Source organism: Anguilla anguilla, chromosome 1 (assembly GCF_013347855.1).
Source record: "Anguilla anguilla isolate fAngAng1 chromosome 1, fAngAng1.pri, whole genome shotgun sequence".
Taxonomy (NCBI): Eukaryota; Metazoa; Chordata; class Actinopteri; order Anguilliformes; family Anguillidae; genus Anguilla; species Anguilla anguilla.
The window spans coordinates 24,479,956-24,501,912 of NC_049201.1; the positions used below are offsets into that span (position 1 = coordinate 24,479,956).

At 41.2% G+C, this 21,957-nt stretch overlaps 1 protein-coding gene across 1 annotated transcript in view; it reads right to left on the reverse strand.

The window, feature by feature from the left end:
* Positions 1-3,192, reverse strand: part of ralgapa2 (Ral GTPase activating protein catalytic subunit alpha 2) — a 113,525-nt gene extending 110,333 nt beyond the window's left edge. Inside the window, exon 1 of the mRNA XM_035384366.1 lies at positions 2,902-3,192. Within this exon, the coding sequence (XP_035240257.1) occupies positions 2,902-3,007 (106 nt within the window). The 5' untranslated portion in view covers positions 3,008-3,192. The remainder of the gene's footprint in view (positions 1-2,901) is intronic.
* Positions 3,193-21,957: the final 18,765 nt, after the last annotated feature.

The following is a 21,957-nucleotide window of genomic DNA, read 5'->3' on the forward strand; positions in this document are numbered from 1 at the left end:
TCCTTATCGTTTCGTTTTGCCTTATATTTCCCCCCACACAGAAAACCCTCTCGAGGAAGACTTGTGAATAAGACCCATTGCCTGCCCGCGAACGGCCAGGACAAGCACAGAGATTACGATCCACCGCAAATCGGGAGCCGCGTTACGTCCCGGGGTCCGCCGTTTCCTGCGGCCGCGTGCAGCCGCAGAACCGGCAGCGCGCCGGACTCCAGCGGCAGAAGGGCGGGACCTCTCGCAGGAGCGGGGAGCAGAGCCTGGCGAAGGAGCCGTACCGCTGCTCTGACCCCGGCGCCCTGCCTTACTCTTCCTCAGTGGCCAGAGAAATGGCAGCCTCTCAAACAGACAGCACCGAAGGGTGGACGAGGGGGCGAGGCAACGTACATCCTCTTTTTAGCAACTGTCGCAAAAGACAGTCACGGTTGTTCACACGCACCTAGCCCTGATTCTGATTTCCCTTTTATCAGGGCTTTTGTTTTGACATTATTTCCTCATTTCAGATTTCTGCATGGCTTTTTTTTTTTTTTTTTTTTTTTTTTTGGTCTGGGGTCAATGATTGGGTTTCCTCAAACCACGGGCCCACCTCAGGCTGAGATTAGTAGACATTGATAGGACGGCCGGCTTAATGGGATCGTTCGAAAAGGCGGTCAGAGGTGAGGCGGATGCGTTCTACATCCTCCCCTGCCCGAGTCACACCAGAGTTCCGCGCTAACCGCGCACGGTGCCACCAGGCAGGCCCAGTAAACCAAAAGTAGCCACAGTAGCTGTGGTGGGCCACTAAGCACAGAAGCATCAGACCACAGGCGCTGCGTCTAATGGGCTGCAAGGAAGCATCACACAGAACAGGCAATCGCACAGAAACTGCTTTGTTGCTTTGAACAAGCAGGAAAGCACAAAAAAGCCACTGACATAGACTCATTCAACCAACTGCCACTTAACTGAAATAGCATTACATTGCTAATGCCAGCAACCTATTCAGCACAGAAAAGTAGCCAAAATAATTATTCTCAGAGAAATACGTGTTCACAGGCTGAGGTGTTAAACTTTCTTGTACTTTGTCTTTCAGCTTCTTATTATTCAACATAAAAGACCTACTCACACCACTCATAAAATTAGCAGTCATTTTGGCTTGATGCTTCCCTCATCAGTGATGTCTGCCAGGTCCACCACCTGCATCCTTAGATGTAAAATGGGCTGCCCGGACTGCATTAAACTCAAAACCACTGCCTCTCTGGGACAAAAGTTCAAACCTGTTTCTCTGGATTAAGGAAAATGTGTCATCAGACTACAAAAAAACACAATGCACATGCACCTTAGAGTACGCAACATATTAAAAAACATATCAGCCCACCCATCTTAAACCAAACTGTTCTAAGTATTCAAATTAGCCTACACCGTACATCGGCACAGTATATTACACACTACAATTTATTCCTAACTCATCATCATCACTACGACCAATCAAAATACAAAAAAAAAAAAACTGCGTAATAAACTTATGCTCTTCAGACCGACGATTTTATGAGTCAATGACAGTCTGAAGTGTGAAAAGTACCATGCTACCAAAAAGAGTTCGGTTTCACTACGTGTGTCTATCAGCAAAAGAGAAAACATTTTCATTATTTATTCAGTTACTGCAGTTTTGGAAATGTTCATTTTTTCTACTTAACAGAATGAACAGCAAAACAGAAATGTTTTGAGAAATAAGAGAATGCATTATCTTGACAGTACTACGGCCTATTGATGAAAAACACCTAAGACAATACAAGACCAACAAAGCATCAAATATCAATAGACTCACGGACGCATCACGTCAACAATACAGTTGACGGTAAGGCTCTAGAATAATGGTGTTCTCACAGACACATGAGGGGTTTTGTTTGATGTTGTTGTTGTCTAAGTCTGGGCACTTAAGATCCTGCTGACTAAACACACGACATCATCCAGTCGCTAGCCCGGCTTTTTTCTTAAGAATGCCTGTTAGAGAATCGTAGCAGCTATTAGATACATCAACGAGCTAACGATAGCTGGATTATCTGCACAACTAGCAGCGTGGGTTACTAGCTAGCTACTTCAACGGGGTCACCTAACGTGAGCTAGTTATCTAGGTATAGCGAAATGGGGAAATTTCATTAACGATCAGCGCCTGTAACCAAAGAGTCCCCAATGACCGTAGAATTAGCCGTTTGCTAGGGATCTAACAGACTGCGACCTAACATTACCTAGCGCCTAAAATGTCAAACGTTAACTAACGTAGGTTGCTGGTCAGTTAGTCCTGTTGGCTAACAAGCTGGCAGTTTAACTCCGTACTTAACCCATCATGCTAACATACAAGTCCACGTAATCGAATCCAGTGGCTAAGCACAGGTAAACGTTAGCTACCACCTAGTAACTATGAAGCACCCGTGTTGTAAGGTGGCTAGCTAGCTAGCTAACGTTAGCTGAATGGGAAACTATGGCTCTGTGCAAACCAGACATGAGAACGTAGTGAGTTAACTTAGCTGAGTATACAGAATGCAGGCGACAAAAGGCTGCGTGATGCATGGTGTGTTGTGAGTATGTATAATATAAACCCATTATCGTGCCTTGCCGCTAGCTAGCTACGTTATGCTATGCGGGTAGGCTGGTTAGCTAATCAGTAACCTTCTTGCACAACGATATAGTGTCAGAGAACGTTTTCTGTTGTTCTGTACACTTCTTTTCAGTCGTGACCGCGGGAAAAGCTATATATGACTTTCCTTGCTACAGATCTAGATTACAGTGTCTTTCGAACTTAACAATTTCCTTATAAAATAAACATTAGCTGGCCCGATCCCAACTGTATTGTTCAGTCTCGCTAGCCAGCAGCTGACTGCAAAGCACACCGCCTGTATTCAGCGCCGTATTCAGTGTCATTTAGCTCACCTAGCAGTGAGCGGAGGTGCTTCAGCCGGGTCAGGACATCCTTCTTTGGGTCCAGAACTTTCTGTGTAGATTTCTTGACGTCTCCATGGCCCCTTCGTGAAAACATTCCGCTGTAGAAGGCTATTATGGAAGAAGGGGTTTCCTCCTTTTTACCATGCAGTCCCCCAATGTGTCACTTTTCTCCGCAAATCGTTGTGTGCCTTCGCTGGTGAACTTACGCCGTTTGGTCCCAGTCTCCTCCTTTTTCGAGGGTGTGTAAACACGGAAGCAGAGCAATCCCGTAACGATGTCGTGGTTTGCGTGACCACGTCCTCCTCTGTGTCGACCGGGACGTAGCCGCTATTTTGCTGACCCTTTCAGTGACAATGGCATCATTTTCAAATTATGTCGGTAGCTGAGTATGTTTTAGCGTGTGCAATAGACATGACCGGTTGCCTAATATATGCCTTTGAATTTATTATTCTATTTTTTGTAATACACGCACATCAACAGAAAATATTACACGCGTGTTAATATGTGTTTCTTATTTTAAAGGAAGTAATCCTTTACACTGAGTGGGTGTGTGTGTGTGGATTCTGTTTTTTTAAAATGTGAGATTCCTGCTGTTCCCTTTTCGTTTTGGGACTATGGGCCACTAGGTGGTCAACAGCAACACCTGCCTGTAATTATATATTTAAAAGGTACATTAAGCGATCACCTGTCAATGTTATATTCAAGGTGAGCTACACAACATTGTGATGTTTTGATGTGTGCATGCAGGCTGATATCAGGAGCTGCCTAAATATGTTACATTGTGTGACATGTTGAAACATAAACTCGGTGGCCACTTTATTAGGTACAGCCCTCTAGTACCAGGTAGAGGCCTCTTTTGTCTCCAGAACAGCCTGAATTCTTAGCAAACCTCCTGTTTCACCTCATTCCAAAGGTCCTCAACTGAATTGTGCAGGCCATTGGAGTAAACTGAACTCACTGTCATGTTCATGGAACCAGCTTCAGATGTTGCATGGTTTGTCACGTGCATTATCCTGCTGAAAGTATCCATTGGAAAAAGTGTAGAAAGTGGCAGGCTATAAAGGGATGCACACGATGAGCAACAATGCGTAGGTATGCTTTGGCATTCAAATGATGCTCAGTTGGTATTAAGGGGCCTAATATGTGCCAAGGAAATGTTCTACACGCCATTACACCACCACCACCACCATCACAAGGCAGGATAGATCCATGGATTAATGGTGTTTATGCCAAATTCTGTCCCCTACCGTCTACATGTCGCAGCAGAAATAGAGATTTATCAGATGAAGCAGCGTTTTTCCAGTCTTCAATCATCCAGGTTAGGTGATCTGTTCTGAACTGACAGGAGTGGAACCTGGAGTGGTCTTCTGCTGCCATGAACCCATACATTCAAGGCCATACAGCACATTGTGTGTTCATTAGTAAGGTGTTTGTGCCCACAAAACTGCTGTACTCTGGGCGTTTTTCGTTTATCGCACCAGTGTATAAACTCTTGAGAATGTAGTGTGTGAAAGTCCCAAGAGGGCAGCTGTTTCTGAGACACTGGAGCCACTACATCTAGCACCAACAGTCATACCACAGTCACTTGTCGCTTGGATCACGCATCTTGTCCATTTCTAAAGTTTGGTTGAAAAAGGACTAATCCTCTTCACCATGTCTGCATACTTGATATACTGAGTTGCATTCACACGATTTGCTGTTTGGAGGAGAAAGCTATTTGAGTTATCGAGCAGGTGTACCTAATAAAGTGGCCGTTATATATGGCAAACTGGTTGAGTGAATAGTGAGGTACTATTCGCTTCACACAACCGAGCACCCTAGTGACAATAAAAATTTCATCCAACTGAATTCCAGCCAGGTGACAATACTTCTGTCAGTACTTTTTTTTTTTTTTTTAATTGTTCATCTACTTCAGGTAACTTCACACCCACATAGAGATTCCTGTGAAATACTTCATACAGTAGAATTTAAGCAAGTATGTGTTACAGTCCTGTAAGTCTGAGGCCCATGCTTGTATTTCTAAAGCTTCCATGAACCTTGTATAACACCTTTATTAACACAATATAACATATTTATAAATCATTTGTGAAGAACTGTGCAAAAAGTTTTGGTCAGTGAGTTATTTGACCATATTGTTTTACCTTACATGTCTCATGTCATCTTGTAAAACGCATTGTGTATTCTCCTGAAGCTTTTGTGGAGATTTAATGAGAAGCTAATGAGGGTGTTACCCATCCATAAAGAAGGCTAACGTATGATAAAACTGAATAAAACCAGGAAAGAGTAAAAGCAGGCACACTTGCTGTCAAAGTGATTCAGATGTTGACTGTTTCCAAACTTTCCTGGAGGCTGTTCTATTTATAAGGAGTACAAGTCACTTGACTTCATAAATCCCCAAAGTGGATCCGTACATGAGCACATTCGTGGTACAGTCATATCCCAAAACATTTACTGCGATTCTGACAAGGATAGAAACACGTGGAGCTTTTTCCAAATTTTCCTCATCAAGCTTTTACATTTTAGCCCTTTTTCTTCTCCTCTCAAGAGCATATGTGATACCTACTCAGTGCATCCATTTATATTTGTTAAGGTGTATTTTTTCCTTCTTTTTTCAATTTATGTCACATCTGCTTGTACTGTTTCTATGAAATGTGCCCTGTGGAGCACTTTGTGATTGATTTATATCATTCTTCAATACATGTATGTGCCTTGGGCAGCTAGCCACCACTTTTGTTCTACCTGCATTCCATCTGGGTTAATAAATGCAGCAATGGAATGTACGATGGTGCTTTATTTGTAATTGGATGTGATAATTAATACTACATTATCTATTTCCCTCTTGCACCTACTATCAAATCTAAATTTACATTGTAAAGTTATGTATTGGTTGCGTTGATCATGACACTGATGGCTCAAGCATCAGCACTTTGCCTAAACCAGTAAGTAGGTACTTACTGTATGTAAGTTGGTCTGGATAAGAGCATCTGCTAAATAACTAAATGGGAATGTAATTCGATTTCAAATGTATATTATAGGATTATTGGCTATCTCACATAAGAGCCAATGCTGTATCGAAAAATTCTTGTCTGTTATGTTTGTGTATGTGCGTATTATGGATAATGGCTAAACGTTTCTCTTGTGTGGTGAGGCTGGGTGTACCATGTTGACCTAATTTCTCTCTTGCTAGCTAAAGGGAGAACTTTTGGACTGATGTTATGCTAAGATTTCTGTGGCTGCTGGCTACAGCTAGCATTTTTATAGTGAAGAATTTATTCTGCAGGATTTGTATAAATGCTGTTTCTAACTGTTTGGACATATACCTTGAGTCTGTAAGTGGAAGGTTACAGACTCAAGGTAAGTTGGGAAAGTTTCTCACACTGTCATTGGCTGCTGAGGCAAAACCTGTGTAGGCCTAGCATGCCAAATTACGAATTATGGAAAAAAATTTGTTTTTTTACCCACTAGTCATTTTTCTGGTACTAATACAAACTGAAAATGCATAGTATTGCTTTATTGGTGTAACATTTCGTAAATTTCCATTGAAATGGAGCAATATACTAAACGTGTTGACCAATGCATTTGGCAGTGATGTAAAAATGGGTCAATATAAACTGCCATGTTTGCAAAACAATGAATTATATTACAGATACCATCTGCAGCACAAGGATCTGTTGTTTGCAGCACTGTACAGTCATTTTCCACATTCTTGATGGTGAACAATGATGAAATGTGACACATTGTATCAGGAAAACAAGTATACTAATGACCATATCAAAGCCTGGCACTTAATTTTGCAATATGGAGTATCTTAAGTGCCGTCTTAAGTTTACTATTTTATATTTTTATGAATATTTATATTCTAATAATTTATGCACTGTATTATATTGTTCATTATGGCACATAACTCCTTTGTTCATGTAATATGTTCTTATACTTTCATATAAATCTTAACATTGTGTTAATCATATGAAATGTTAAGCAAAATATTTTATTTGTTTTTGTGTTTTCTTGAGATGTTTGCATGTCACAAGTCTCCACATACAAGCAATGACTGCAAATCTCCATAGTGCCACGGCATTGTTCTCCCTCTATGGGCTACTCCTCAGCTGTGAAATGTAAAAAAGAGACTGTTTCCATCTTTCACAAGGCAAACGCGTTGTGAGGCTGCCTGGGACATCCCATACCTGCAGGAGACAGAGCAGCCAGAGCTAAATGTGGTTCTTTTTAATTCTTTGTTAACAAAGATTTGAATTGCAACAAACGTTTGGTACAAAACTGGTGCCATCCATGTTCGCATAAACAACCAGAATTGTGTGCAAACACACCATCTGGTGGTGTTAATTGGAACTGTTTGAATCAGGTTTTTTACCAAGGTAATTGGTTGATTTCTATGTTCATTAATGGTTTATTTTCTAAAAGAATCACAATGATTCTGTTGATTTTTTGTATGTTATTAAACACGCTACATCTTTATACAATTTAGAAATGTATATGCTGCTCCTCAAAGATATTTTTCAAAGTACATTTCGAAGTTTGTTTTCTTCGGTGTAACAATAGCAATATACTGCTATACTTTTGGGAGGTTAAGGTACGAATATACCACAGGATACTTGTCAGTTGACATTCAGGAATCTGTTGTGCAACTAAGAAAAGACTGTTTCACACTCTAAAAGAAAATTTGAGGGCAGTCTATGAGAGCCTTTGGATGATACATATATTATTGGCAAAAGTCTACTTGGACAGTAAGAAAAAGTTTGTTTCTGTGCATCTTGTAAAGGCAGAAGAGGATAATGGACAGCCTTAAAAACCGACAGTATAAAAATGTATTATACAAATGCATACAAGAGCCTTGGAAACAAGTTAGTTTTAGCAATTCAGAATGTATGGTAGTTGATTCAGACCAGAGACAAAAATGTATTTGAGTATGTACGTATGTATTGTGTGTATGTTGAAAATTAAATTCAAAATTTTAAAAAGTTTGACTCCTCCTCTCAATAATGTATTGGTGAAATAAAGTCGGAGTAGGACGGAGTGTGGCACAGTGGGTAAGGAACTGCGCTTGTAACCGAAAGGTCGCAGGTTCGATTCCCGGGTAAGGACACTGCCGTTGTACCCTTGAGCAAGGTACTTAACCTGCATTGCATCAGTATATATCCAGCTGTATAAATGGATACAATGTAAAGTGCTATGTAAAAAGTTGTGTAAGTCGCTCTGGATAAGAGCGTCTGCTAAATGCCTGTAATGTAAAGTATTTCATTGTCTTATTTTTTAAATATAATTGATAAAAAATAAAAATCATAATATGCCTATTGAGAAGTATTCACCTTTGTTTTAACATTTTCTTGAGAGATAAAGCTAAATACATTAAGTCAGTACACGTTGATTAAAAGCCCACCTGTGTTCAATTACATGATTGCAGATGATATGTGAAGTATCACATCCCACACAGCAGATCAGATCAGTCACCATGGAGCTGCCTGTGGAACTCTGAGATTAAGCTGTTAAGAAGCAAAAAGCTACAGAAGGTTACAAATACTGAAAAAGCTTTAAACCTCCCTAGGAGAACTTTTAAGTTGAATTTATTGTGTTGGTGAAGTTGAATTTTTTTCAGCACATTAAAATTTGAAGATGTACCAGTGCAAAAAAAAAAAAAATCAAAAAATAGAAAATAGTTTGCGCTCTTGTCAAACATTCCAAGAAACTAAGTCTTTTAATCAGGTGCGTAAGCTGAACGCATATAAGATGAGATATAGAAAATGCTCACACACTGATATTAAACAAAAGGAATGTCCACGCTGAGGTTTAGGGATGCAAAAATCGTCTCAAATATTTAATGGTCCATAGTGCTGTACAAAACAAATGTGCCACCAAAAAGGTGTAGGGTGAGAAAAGAGAAAGAAACGTTTCGGTAAGATAGCCTTCTTCAGTCTGCCATAAAAGCATGTACCAGTGCAAAATGTGGAAAGGTTCAAGGGGTATGAATACATTCTGAAGGCACCCCCCCCCCCCCCCCCCCCCCCCCCACCCTCACCCCCACACACACACACACACACACACACATACAAGAAGCACTGGCAAAGCGTCCAGTAAAGAAACTGAGCCGTCCAGTTTCCTGCATTCTGACTGCGGCCTCCACTGTGGGCTTGTGTCTGTTCCAGCATTCCAGCGGGGCGGGCACGGGCGAAGGGCAAGCGGTCACAGCGCCCCATTTTCCTCGGCCGTAACTCTCCCGCTTCCCGCCATTCACCCGGCTCCGTTAACTGGAAGCTTTTACTGCGCGATAAAGAAATCTAATTTTATGGCGGAACGGCCTCCCGCGGTTAAAGTGAACCAAAGGTTACGCTGCATTAAGAGGGAGTTCGGCTTCCTGTTGATTTTAATTGATTTCTGAGATAATTAACATGTGGGCAAATTAACATTTCACTATGGGGAAAAAAAGAGGAAGGGAAAATAAAAATAAAAAAGTGAAACGAATTTCCAATACGAGACAAGAAATGTGCCGATGCTCTGAGGGGGGAAGTCGTTGTTTGAAGAAATTACATGGGTTAATCAATTTAAACCTGATGAACTGGAAGAGATGCATATAGATTTTTAAAAATGGGGGGTGGGGTAGGCATTGAAATTTCTTCTTCAACTTTCCTCAAAGTGTTTTTAACTTTCTGTTCAACTCATTGGCTTTCATTTGAGGTTGTTACAGAGACCAGACAATATGGCTGCCTTGATCACAAACTGTGTGTAATATTGGGACTGGCCTTATTATTATGGAGTTCAATGGGACACCTGTGGATGAATCTGAAACATCAGACTGTAGAGAAAAGTATTACTCAACTTTGAATGCCCATGACCCAGTTTGTGAGTGACCCACTCTTATTAAATCGACCCCTAGGACATGTTAAAATATTGCAATAAAACAGTATGTTATCCATGTCAAACCTCCTGCATACATGCTTGCCCGTACAGTGTTTTTTTCTGATTGGAGGAAATGTCTTGACCAATGTATGGCCTGTAATGTGCTTTCACATGTATAATTTGAATAACGTGTAGTTAACAGTATCTCTCAAGCTACCTCGCAACTGGGAGCGTATGTATGTTCTCAGGGTCCTATGTTCCCAGGGTCATAGGACCTTGGGAACATAGGACCCTGGGAGAGCACATATGTAGAGCTGGGGAACATAGGACCCTGGGAACATAGGACCCTTTGTCATGTTCCCATTATGTGCCATATAAATATGGGGAACATAGGACCCTGGGAACATAGGAATGACCCCGTAAGGGCGTAAGCCTATAGCTTATTTTTCATTTACAGGCCTACGAAAAACGGAAGTATATAAATCGAAGTTTCACTAGGCTTACCAATGCAATGAGAAACATTTTTTTAAACTCACATGTTGACCTAGGTCCATACTTTGATGTGAGTCAATGGGAAATTGAGCTAGTGCATGTCGGAGGGAAGGGAGACTCAGAAATGTCAGCTGATTGATCTCGACTGAAGTCGCGAAATAAATACAGAAAAAGCATAAGGTCTTTTCAAGATTCTTAGCCTATTTCCCAGATTCAAGGTGTCAAGGTAATGTTTCCAAGCCTGTGTTTCTCCACAATTGCTGATTTTGTTAACGTCTGCCCAATAGCCTATAGTTATTAGTTATATTTGTGAATGCCTTGTGTGAAATCAAATGGTTTAAATAGTAATAGGCTATTGTCTTTGATACCGAACCACTTTTAAATTGTATTAGGAATTATCTGCATTATGCGTTTATTGCCTCGTTAAATCTGAGGTAACACATAACATAATCGAAACGACCAACGGGTGGCGTCTTTTCCCCTCAGTTTTTCAACAATCACTGCAAGTGCTTCTTTGTGGAAACGCCTTAAATTCCATTTATTTGTCCTTTGAATTTGGGTGAAATTACACGGAAATATGCATAAATTTGCAATACAGATGAACACACACAAAACCACAAGATATGTAACTACAGCTGTTCTCAAACAACCATCATTGCGCCAGACCGTTATGTCCATATAAAAAATGAAGGCCGCTTTTTTTATTATCCTCTGGGAAATAATTTTATTGTAACCTCCAAGAAAAAGAAACAGGATGATATAGAATAACTGAATATACACACACAGAGCAGGTCACTGACCTGTGTTTTTTATGCCCCTTGATCTGTTTGCAGATGTGTCATATTCATAATGCTATAGCATAGGAGTCTCGAGAAGAAGTCCAACATGTGAAATAACCATCACCGTTCAGATTTTTCAGGTGACATTCATCTTTTCACATTCATCCTTGCAACCTCGCTTGCAACAAGCATTGGAAAACGAGTTGTATCGTGTTAAACTCCGCATTCAAAGGTGGAAGGTAAACGCTCGAGCATCAGCTGGAGTGCTGGGCCTTTCTTTCTGTGAGCAGAGAGAATTTCTCGCGGAGGTCGCTGTGACGAAGAAGCACTGGCTCTCGGTGAGGACAATGTGCTTTCATGGAGACAATTCTCGTGTTTCAAGGCTCCACAATTTGAACCGTGAATAGGTGGGCGAGAATAGGGAGCCAAACGAGCTGGAAGGAAGAATGAAATCAGACGCCGGTTTGATCCCTAGTCGAACCAGCCAGAAGGAAGCGCTCCTCATTCGCGTGAAGTGGACACTGCTCCTTGTCCGAGAAAGAGGGCATGACACTTGTTTGGGGAAAACTCTGATTGCACAATCTGATTGCACAATTATCCTGTTGTTATGCGAGTTGAATAAATAGATTGAGAGAGATACAAATACAGCTTGGGAACTGCATCTACAGCCCTCCCAATTAGTCGCTATTGCCATATTCTCTTTGAAAACCCTCCTGGAGTGTAGGCTATTGCTTTTCATCAGGATAACATCTAGTTTAGCAATAAGGACACACGGATCGGATTTTTATCTCAACCTTCTTAAACCTGCGGGTTTAGTTCTTCACTCGTGTTGGTGGTGAGAGTGGTAGCTGCTTTCCTTTTATGTTTTTACGAAATGGTGGATAAACATTTAGGTGTTCATAATATTTGATTATTTTGAGTATGATATTTAGATTTTTACTTTTAGGCCTTATCATGTCAATATCAGGATATTCCTCTCGAAGAGAGAACACTTTTACCCCAAACACATTAATGCTTTTTAAATTTTTTATTTTATTTATTTATTTTTTTAACTACGTCTGTTCTGCAATTTCCATACGCGCGATTCGTGTTTTCTCTATACCCTTAACCGCAACATTGAGAAAAAATAGGTGTTATGCTTCCTACATCGCTTTTTTTTTTGTTGCTTTTTCCCCCTCCGTTTTTAGAAATAAAAAAACAAGGTGTTTGAGTTTACAGCCGAGTGAATGACTCCAGATCCAAATGGTATTGTAAAATCATATAAAAAGACAGGACATATAAATTAAGAGGAAACAGCTCAATTCAGCAAATGCTACTGGTTCTTCAAACAGAAGGTGGCGGTATAACCCAACAAATGCACGAATCCACTAGAAAGCCCTGACTGAATTCAGTCCAAGATTTGAAAAGCACTCGTCTGCTCTAAATTGTTCTTATAAAGAGCTTGGAAATACTTGACTTCTCTGCTAGTGTGGTTATGGCTTTCCTTTTTGTATATGTAAGGGCCATTAAAAACTAATGTATCCCATTAAACTTTATTAAGGTGTAGGGGACAATGGCGGGCAAATTTTAAGTCGACATATTTTGAATATTAATCATATACCCTCATATTTTAATATAATTCAGGAACACATATTTAGGAATTATGGAGCTCTAATAAGAAAAGAAAAAACAGGCATATGTTTGCTACCTCTTTTACAAGACGCGACCGACCGCACATAAACAACCTATAGTGACTGGTAGACGTGCGCACAGTGTGTTATAGGCTTAGCCCTAGTTTGTTCTTGCAATAGACTGACTAATGAATCTACATTCCACTTATTTTAAATAACGCGATGTGCAAAAATAAACAGTGTAGTAGGCCCTGTGTGTGTGTGTCTGCAATTAATTAGTTTATATTGACAAGACCGGTTGTATTATTCTAATGAGATATGTGAGCCTACAGTAATACTAATTGTTATTACAACGTCCACATATTCCTGAAGCTTCAAATACAATTTAAACATATGAATAGCACAGACTATCGTCGACAACATTAGCTTGAGGCTAGTCTGTCTGTAAATTACAGGTGGATTCTACTTTTAGATGTGATGGGTGTTACCAATTTTACGCCCGTGTTTGTCAAGAAATTACATGTATGCAGATTAAAGCGCGAGATAAGGTGGGTGTCTTTTAAAAATAATGTCTTTTTACGCTTGTTTGCGTACCATTTATACTGTAATTCAAAGCCAACATTAAAACACAGTTTAAAATGTTCAAAAGTTTGACTTTAATGTAATCCAACCATGGAATACAGCGACATAAAAAAACATGATTGCTTTGGCTGATGGCGTGATGTGTCACTTAAGTCCACGGTGAAAACAAGCAGCAGGGAAGAATCGCGGCGAGGATTTGAAGGTGAAACGTGTTGAGTAAATGAAGCCATTCGACGAAACACATGAAATGTCCTTTGACAGTACATACAATATAGCATCAGTGCACAAAAAATGTAAATGAAAAGAATCATATCTGGGTAAGGCTACCAGACTAGTAAACCACAAGAGAGGAATACAACACAATTTTTTATTTGAAACAGGTTCGTTCCGATTGGTTTAGCCATTTAAAAATCAATTTCGAAACAAACCATGAAATAGTAAGGTCAAATCACACCAGATCCATCAGGCTAAAGGTTTATTCAATGTCAAATCCCCCCCCCCCCCCCCCCCCCCGTTTGCTTATGTGTGTTGCGCACGCGCGTGACTTCAACAGAATACATTTATATAATGTACGGCTGTTTTAAAATCAGTATTAACATCATCATCCATTATACTGTGCAATCACTTACCCATAGCCTGCAACCATAACAAGCATGAAGGGTAGGCTACTCTACAGAAATACATTTTTAATATGGAAACAAAAGCAGCATATAGGCCTACATTTCAATTAAATTAATTTCACTCCATTATAGAAACTATATATTGCACATTGTTTCCCACAAATGATTCACAGACTATGCCTATGCTTTTTAAAGGTTAATGCTTTACATATTATTCCTAAATCTTAAACAATTTTCAGCCTAAACTGACAGGCTAATCTCAACATACAATGCGTAGCTGTCAACAGGGACTTAACAATTCATTCATATTTCAGTCTTCGCCTTTGATGTGAGCATTTCATTGATTAGACAGCAAATATCACCACATAACTCTTTTCTATTTTTTTGTCATATTACAAACAGATCCATCTTAAAATTATTCAGCTGGGGTAATGGAGAATTACACTGTGGCAATTAAAACATAAGCATTATATGGGCTGAGCTTTATGTGGGATACTTTAGGAGAAGCGGCAAACACTTCATTAAAACGGCACCAACACCGTCTTGTATCTGAGGAGATAATCTGCAGTGAAATTAATAAGCAGAAGAGAATTAAACCATTAACGCAAAGTTAAAAAGGTATTTTTAGCTGTGTGCGTAGCAGGGGGCTGTATCTTAAATGCATGATACAAGCGATGTCGAAAATACTTCTTCAGCTCTCCGCTCTTGGTAATCTGATTCCAATTTAAGTTGTGGACTGACACTTTAGCGACAAGCGAGGAGATGTCTAATTGAAATTTCTTTGCTTTAATTAAGTTCATTTAGATTGAAAATTGCCGTCTGAATGAAAGTCTGGCATCTTTTGAAGCCACCACCAAATGGTTTCCACATCAGTTAAGACCCAAAATACTGAATTAATTCATATAATATTCAGACACACACGCACACACACACACACACACACACACACGCGCGCGCGCGCATGCACACATACACACAAGCCAAAGAATATCCCCAGATTTAAAGGCACATCACTCCTGTCTCTGGCCTTGCGTTTCAAAGATACGCATTTATCCAAACACAACAATTGTGATTTTTCAACATGTAGGTGCTTGACACACAGTACTCTATTTAAACGTACTCTTCCCTCGATCAATGATCTGGGAGCTGGAGGCTCTGCATCACTGTCCTTGTTGTCGTCTCCGTCTCATCCTCGTCAATGACAAACGGCTACCATTTGAGCAGGTCAAAGACAGGTCACCTCATTGGAATTCATTTACGCACACACCTCTGCATCATGACAGGCTCCAGGGGCCAGCTTCATTTTTTTTTTCTTTCTTTTATTTTGAACGTAAATTTCATTTTAGAAAATTGCATATTCAAAATGAAGTCAAGTTTGACAAATTCAGGCTGGAGGTGTGGGGGGAAGAGAACCTTTTTTTTTTTTTTTAAACAAGCTTTAACCTGGAAGGCGATTGCAGTGTTGGAAGCATTATGAAATCTATTGCAAAGAAGATGATTGGCTGGTGTAGTTGTGGGGAGAAGCACTTGCCTGGGAAGAGGTGTTGCAGGTGTTATTCATGTTATTCACCTAGTGAATGGGGACATCTGTGTAGACCCCCTGGACTTACCCAAGCTCTTTATGCTTTGTTATTTCAATAGTTAAAATAAGATTTATTGATATAATATGCTGCCCAAAAACCGAAACCTGCCCAGTTGTGTTGCTCTGAAAAGAGGACCCCAATGGAAATTAATTATCACTTCAAAAAAATAATAATAATTCTAGATAATTTATAATGTAGGCTGTTTGATTTTGTGTAATCTCTGGGAACTGCTTGCAATTCTGTGGACATAATGTGCTCTGTAAAATTAAATGAAATTCTATAAGGGCCCCTTGGATGTAGGGCCTCGCAGCTTCGGGGCTCTCTGTCGTATAAGGCCCTAGCGCAGACTGAAGACGGCTTAAAGTGAAATATATACTGTACACAAACATTTTATCATCATTTTAAGGGGATTTACTTTCCACAACTCTTACAGGTGACTTGACCAACACCGATTCCCAACTTCAACAAATGCACATACATTAGTCTAAAAATGACTGTTAAAAAGTCAACATACATTTTTCATTGTATATGTTTACAGTTATCGCTTTGCCCAGAGGAATAGCCATGAACTAATTCTTGTGGAAGAAAACCAATTTTTTTTTGCTGTTGATTTCCAATAAGAGAATTAATCCACACAACAGCTGTGGAACAAAAATGCAGAGCCTAGTAAACAAGCCCAGTCCTGCTGAAGGTAAAGAGAACTGTCTGTGGATTGAGGGCTGAGGGATCATTAGCCAGGTTCTGTGAGACCTCCTGCCTGGGACTGCACTGTTTAAGGCTTTGGGCCCAGAGTAAATCTATAGGGGGGCAGAGGAATAAGAACATAACTAGCACTGTAGGGATTTTTGCACCGGTCCACGGTGGGGGGGGGGGGACAAAACCGACGACGCCGAAGTTCAGACAAAGCAGAGCAACACGCTAATTTAGTCTCTGCCATCAACTGTTGGCTTCCCCATGACAGCCAGTTGTCTGTGCCAGCGGCTTCTCGTGGATGCAAACGGCCAGGGACGTCCGGCGACATTTTTTGTCTCCCATGGCGTTCGCTCCGCTTCTTCTTTTGACCCCTTTGCCTCTCTCCCAGGGCGTCGGGCTGACTTGTTTTGACTGGTGTTTTGGTCTCGAGGATGGTCCCCCTCCAAGCACCCCCCCACAAACCCCCCCCCCCCCCTCGCCCACCTGCCTCTGACTTGTCTCCTCGCTGTTATCAATGGTCCCACCCCCCCACTGCTAACGCTTCAAAGACAAACAGCAAAAAGCCTTCCTGGAGCAACATGCTGACAGGAAATCAATGGCCAGGTTCCCATGGGCGGCTAATTAGCAAGGCCACTTGTGCAGTGTTGGCGAACGGGCAAGATCTTTATGTCCCTTGATTGTATCAGTCAGGTGGAATGCGTGGGAGACGCATGAGCCTCAGATAAAATGTCTGGGGGTGGTGACGGGGAGGGAGGGGGTGGGGGGGTGGGGGGGGTGGGGGGGTTGTTGGGTGCGCGGAATAAATACACGCCGGTGACATTTCAGCCATGTGGCGGCGGGCTTTGCTGTTATGCCCCGACACGGTCCCCCCCCCCCAGCCCCCCCCCCAGCCCCCTTTCCCACTCTGAGAATTTGCAGCGGCAAAAAAAAAAAAAAAAAAAGACGAAGACCGAGAGTGAGGTAGCGATATGGCTCCAAGATTGGGGCAGGGAGTTGGGGGCGGTGTGGTGGGGTGGAGTGGGGGGGATGGGAGGGGGGGTGGGGGTCGGTCAGTGGGCGTTCCCTTCAATCACTCCATCGTTTAATTAGCATTTCCGATTGCTCTCCGGCGTTCCATTACCCCGCACTAAATCGTAGAAATGATTGTGTCGCTGAACAGACGATATAGATCTGTTGCTCTCTGGCTTTTTTGCTGTTGGTCTGGCGTCTCCTAATTGTGAATGCAAAGGTGTTATTATTCCTTTTTTTCCTCTGTCTTTGTCAGTAATTTGCAAGTAAAGCAGTGTGTGAGAGAGTCATTGATGAGGTTAAAAGGGTGTGTTAAGGACTAATCACAGATAAAATGAATAATAGCCACATTTGCGTTTGCGAAATTACTTGCGAGTCTTTTCGTGTGGCACGGAGACGCATGTTGTCACAAACACTCTATTTCCTTCAATTACGCTGCATTCAAAGGTCAAGGAAAGCTGGAGAGGATTGTAAGCAGGTAGCAACGTATATTGCATATTTATGTGTTGTGCACAATGCGAGGTTGTTTTCTCGGCGGAAGATCCAAATTTAATATTCAAATGGAATATTTTTCAGAGAATACCGAGCGCTTGGATGAACAGGTCATGCCATGCGCCCGTTTGACTCGCAGCTATGATTTGCATTGCTGCCAGAGTATAATAGCATGTACATCTCTTGAACATCTGCCCATTATTTCCTTGTTTCCAAATTTTGAATGGCCAACAGCGGTTGTAAGTTTCATCCATTGCTAATCGCTGTTATCATTTAAGTCCATTATTTTTGAAAAGTGCAGGCTACCATGTGTGTCCTGGGGCGGGGGGGGGGGGGGGGGGGGGGGGGGGGGGTGTTTCATGGAGGGGGTTTGTTAGCTGGATAATGGCACTGAGTAAAACCCAGAGCCCTCCCAAGTCTGGAACATGGACTGAAGTAAAAAGAGCTGTTCCGGGTTTTATCCAGCTAACTCAGTAATCCTGCTTCGTGAAATATCCCCCATGTGCAGGCAGTGCTGCCCTTAGCCACAGTTTACTGAGCTCAGCTGTGTAGTCATTCTCCTGGAGGAACTGCGCATGTGCAGCTGGCTCAGGCAGGCTGCAGGAGCACGATCAACCAGGAGGAGCCGCTAGTGTGCAGTGAGGGGGGGCCCTGCTTCCTGAGACTCTCAGCCATTGTGCCCTGCCCGAATGGACCCAGTGGAATTACTGGTCATAGTGTGGGATCTGACGTTATACCATGGCCTGTGTGCTTCTGCAGGGTGTACCACTCAACAGGCCCATCCACGACTGAATCTGGCCACGAAACGTGAAGAAGATTGACTGTAAATGTTAAAGGAGATCTTTATCCATATTCCTTTTTAAATATGCTGTGCTTTGTCAACTATAAATGTGGGTTTTTCAGCCTTAAACCTTTTTATAACGAAGAGAAATGAAAATACATTTTTTCTCTTCTCCATCCTTAAACTACAACCACCCATAATGCATTTCTTTTGTTTGGCCTACGACCTGTGCAGTCTGGGAAAATGAGGCATATTGTATATACTGGGTCGATGCTAATATATATATGCATTATTTTTTTGAGGGGGGGCATTACTCTTCAAATTCACTGCACGGGGTCAGACAAACCTACCACAACATTCAAACAATAATGTAATATGCACCATGATACTACGCAGACACAGGAAATGAGGAAGTACTATTCCCCATTCTGCTTCCAGGACCAGCCTTGTAATGGAGTTTTCTGACTTTTCGGAAAATCCTGAAATTTTCACATCCAGCCGAGTCAATGAATCGGCGAGAGTGACACTCATGCATTTCCCACTCTGGACAAGCTGGCAGTACAAACAGAAACGGATGAGGAGGGAATAAAAGAAGTTCTCGTGTTTAAAAAAAGAGAAAAAAACAACTTTGGGGAAATGTCAGGCTTTTGAACGGTGTGGAGAAGGCCCGTTTCATATCTGTTGCAGCAGGCGTTTCCGCGGCTGATATTTTCCTTTTTTTTTTCACCACTCCTCCCCATACCGCAAATCCTCTGCCAATCTTCTTCCTTAAGAATCTCTGCCAGTCCCCGGCACATTATTCCCCAGTATGTCCTTTCTGCTGTTTGATGTGACAGAACAAACCGCGACCTATTAGGATTAGGGCTTTGAAAAGATCTTTGAAGCCACATAAGGTTTTCTTTAAACCGGGAACTGACAGTATGAGCTGTGTAGCAGCAGGCGGTGAATGGGGTGATTGGTAGACCTCAGTGAGGTCTGCTGTCATCTCCACTAACCCACACCCCCCCCGCTCCCCCACCAGAGACACCACCCCATGTGCACCGCCCACCCCCCACCCCCCCCCACCCCGCCCACAGCCGCATTCTGTATATAAAATTCACAAATGTGAATGTATTTCACTGTTGTTTTTCGAGCATCATGGTAACAAGACCATTTCTGGCAGATGAGTTGGCATGGTAACCCTAACTCCCCCAGCCCCCACTAATCTGAATCATGGTCCAAATTAGAAGTGGGCAGTATAAACCTCAATAGTGGGCAATCTACCGGTAGAAATACATGGCGCGATATGAATTTGGCTATATCACCTATACAGGTGGAGAATGGATTTTGATGGTTACATTAGAGTGTTTTTGGTCAGAAAACAGGGCTTGACAATAAGAAGCGCCTGCTAGCCCTGGGCTATGACATTGGTTCAGGCCAGTTGATTGATTTGTCACTTGCCCTATCGGGCCAGTAGTAAGTCTTATCTGGGTCGAAGAGAAAGAGTCGTATTTACAATCTTGGAAGCTGAGCTACAACTCGATCATTCTGTCCTGACGCTTGCTTATCAATAACAAAAGTTACGACCTGATCGTCAACATTTTGTTCCGACACGTTCTTATAAAGAACTAACAGTCGTCTTTAGTGGTCACATTAATGCAGGATTCTGCTTTTACACAGAGAAAAGCTAAAGCACAAGGAAACATATGCAGTGGTTTACAAACACAGATACTCTGGAGTCTTTTGTTACGACAGGGACAATGACCCAGACTTGTACCACAACAAAATAATTATTCCTGTTTCTTTGAGCTGATCTTTTTTCGGTGTCTGACAGTTTTGTTGTTTATTGATGATAATATTTGCACAGTTGTTGGTAGCATTTTGAGATCCAAAGACAAAGAGCTTAATTTGAAAGAAAAGTTGATAAATTAGATGTCACGCTCTAGCAAGCTTGCACAAAACGGGTAAATGAAAACAGAAATCACTCCTTGTTTTTGTAAATATTATTACCCTGTGTGCCAAGAATTCTTTTGATCCAAATAGCAAAAACATTATTTGTATCTTATTTCAGACCCGCTGTTTCATTCTGCTTCTGTTGCAAGTGCCACAATAAAATTATGAACGGCATACATTTATTGTGTTATTATTGTGAGTTGGCATATTATGGAAGAATTATTCGATTTTATCAGAATGCAGGTGAATTGTATAAAAAAAAAATTTCAGATTCTGAAATGTCCCATGATGCAGCATTCCATGGGCTAATGTGACCACTGTGTCCTTTCTCTACTGAAATGTGCTCAACATTAACAAACTATACAGCTTTATCATTCATTCATTTTTGTTCTAACGCTTGCTTCAAAATAACAAACCTATGTCTAACTAACCTAAGCTTGATAATTCATTAATATCTGTACTGACAAATGTCTCAATCGGTTTAATATATTTGCTTGTAAGATAAAACAGCTATTTACCGAAGTAGCATTAAAACGAGAATGATATAGTAGCTATACAGGCCAACTCTACCTTTATTAATTGCTAGAAAACTAAAAGCAATTAAGAGAACGAACTAACTAGATATTAGCTGACAATATTATTTCCGTGGTAATTGTTTTATCCTCAGTTAAATTGCAGGTGTCTCGTCTCAAAATTCAGAATCCCCAGGCAAATAAATCATGATTTCCAAAATATGGCATCTGTGATTGGTGGAAATCACTCAGAATGATGAAGCTTGTCCATAATTTGGCGGTGGCGATTGACCGATTCATATTTAATAAAGGACTACATTTTTAACCTTGCTCTGTAGTTCATTTTCATGCATTTTAATGCGAGTTGTCTGCATAATCTCCTTTAAAAAGTGGCTATGTTTATTTTGGCAGCTTGGCCAGTGGAAATGTACCTGGGGTAAGTAGAACACTGATGAAAAACTCCTTACTGTCGAGCACTGGAAAAGATATTGTTTACAACGTTGCATCACTGCTTCATATTCCTTGCAGCTGTTCCTTCAGGCAACATCACTAGTAGGCCAATCAAAACACATCGGTATATGCTTCCTTTTTACATGAAAACAGTAATGGTTTATTAATAATAAGCTTATATTTAACTCCAGGGAAGAGTTTCTAGCCCTGAGTTGGAAATGGAAGAAAAAGTATAGACTGTGATATATATTTTTACCATCCAACATTCCAAATATATTGTGACGTAAATTTTAGGCCATATCGCCCAACCCTAGTCCAAAAGTCATGGAGACAATGGAGAACCTTCAAAAAACTGAAAAATAAAAAAATCACATGGGAAGCAACATGCCTTTGTTGTTGGATTTATGGTGGGATTCGGGTTGAGGGTTCCTCATGACAAGCCTTCCCTTGAAAAGCATGTGACGGACTTACCTGATTGGTGGCTCAAAAGTAGCCCACTTTTCCCAAATCAAACATTTGAGAAAATGCAATTGCGTCTGGGAGTGGAAAAAAAATCTGAGGACTGTTCAGGGAGAAGACAACTGATGTGACACCTCATTGTGGCATTCAGTAATGGCCCGTGCATTGAACAGGATTTCCACAAATCAGCTTTCATTTAATC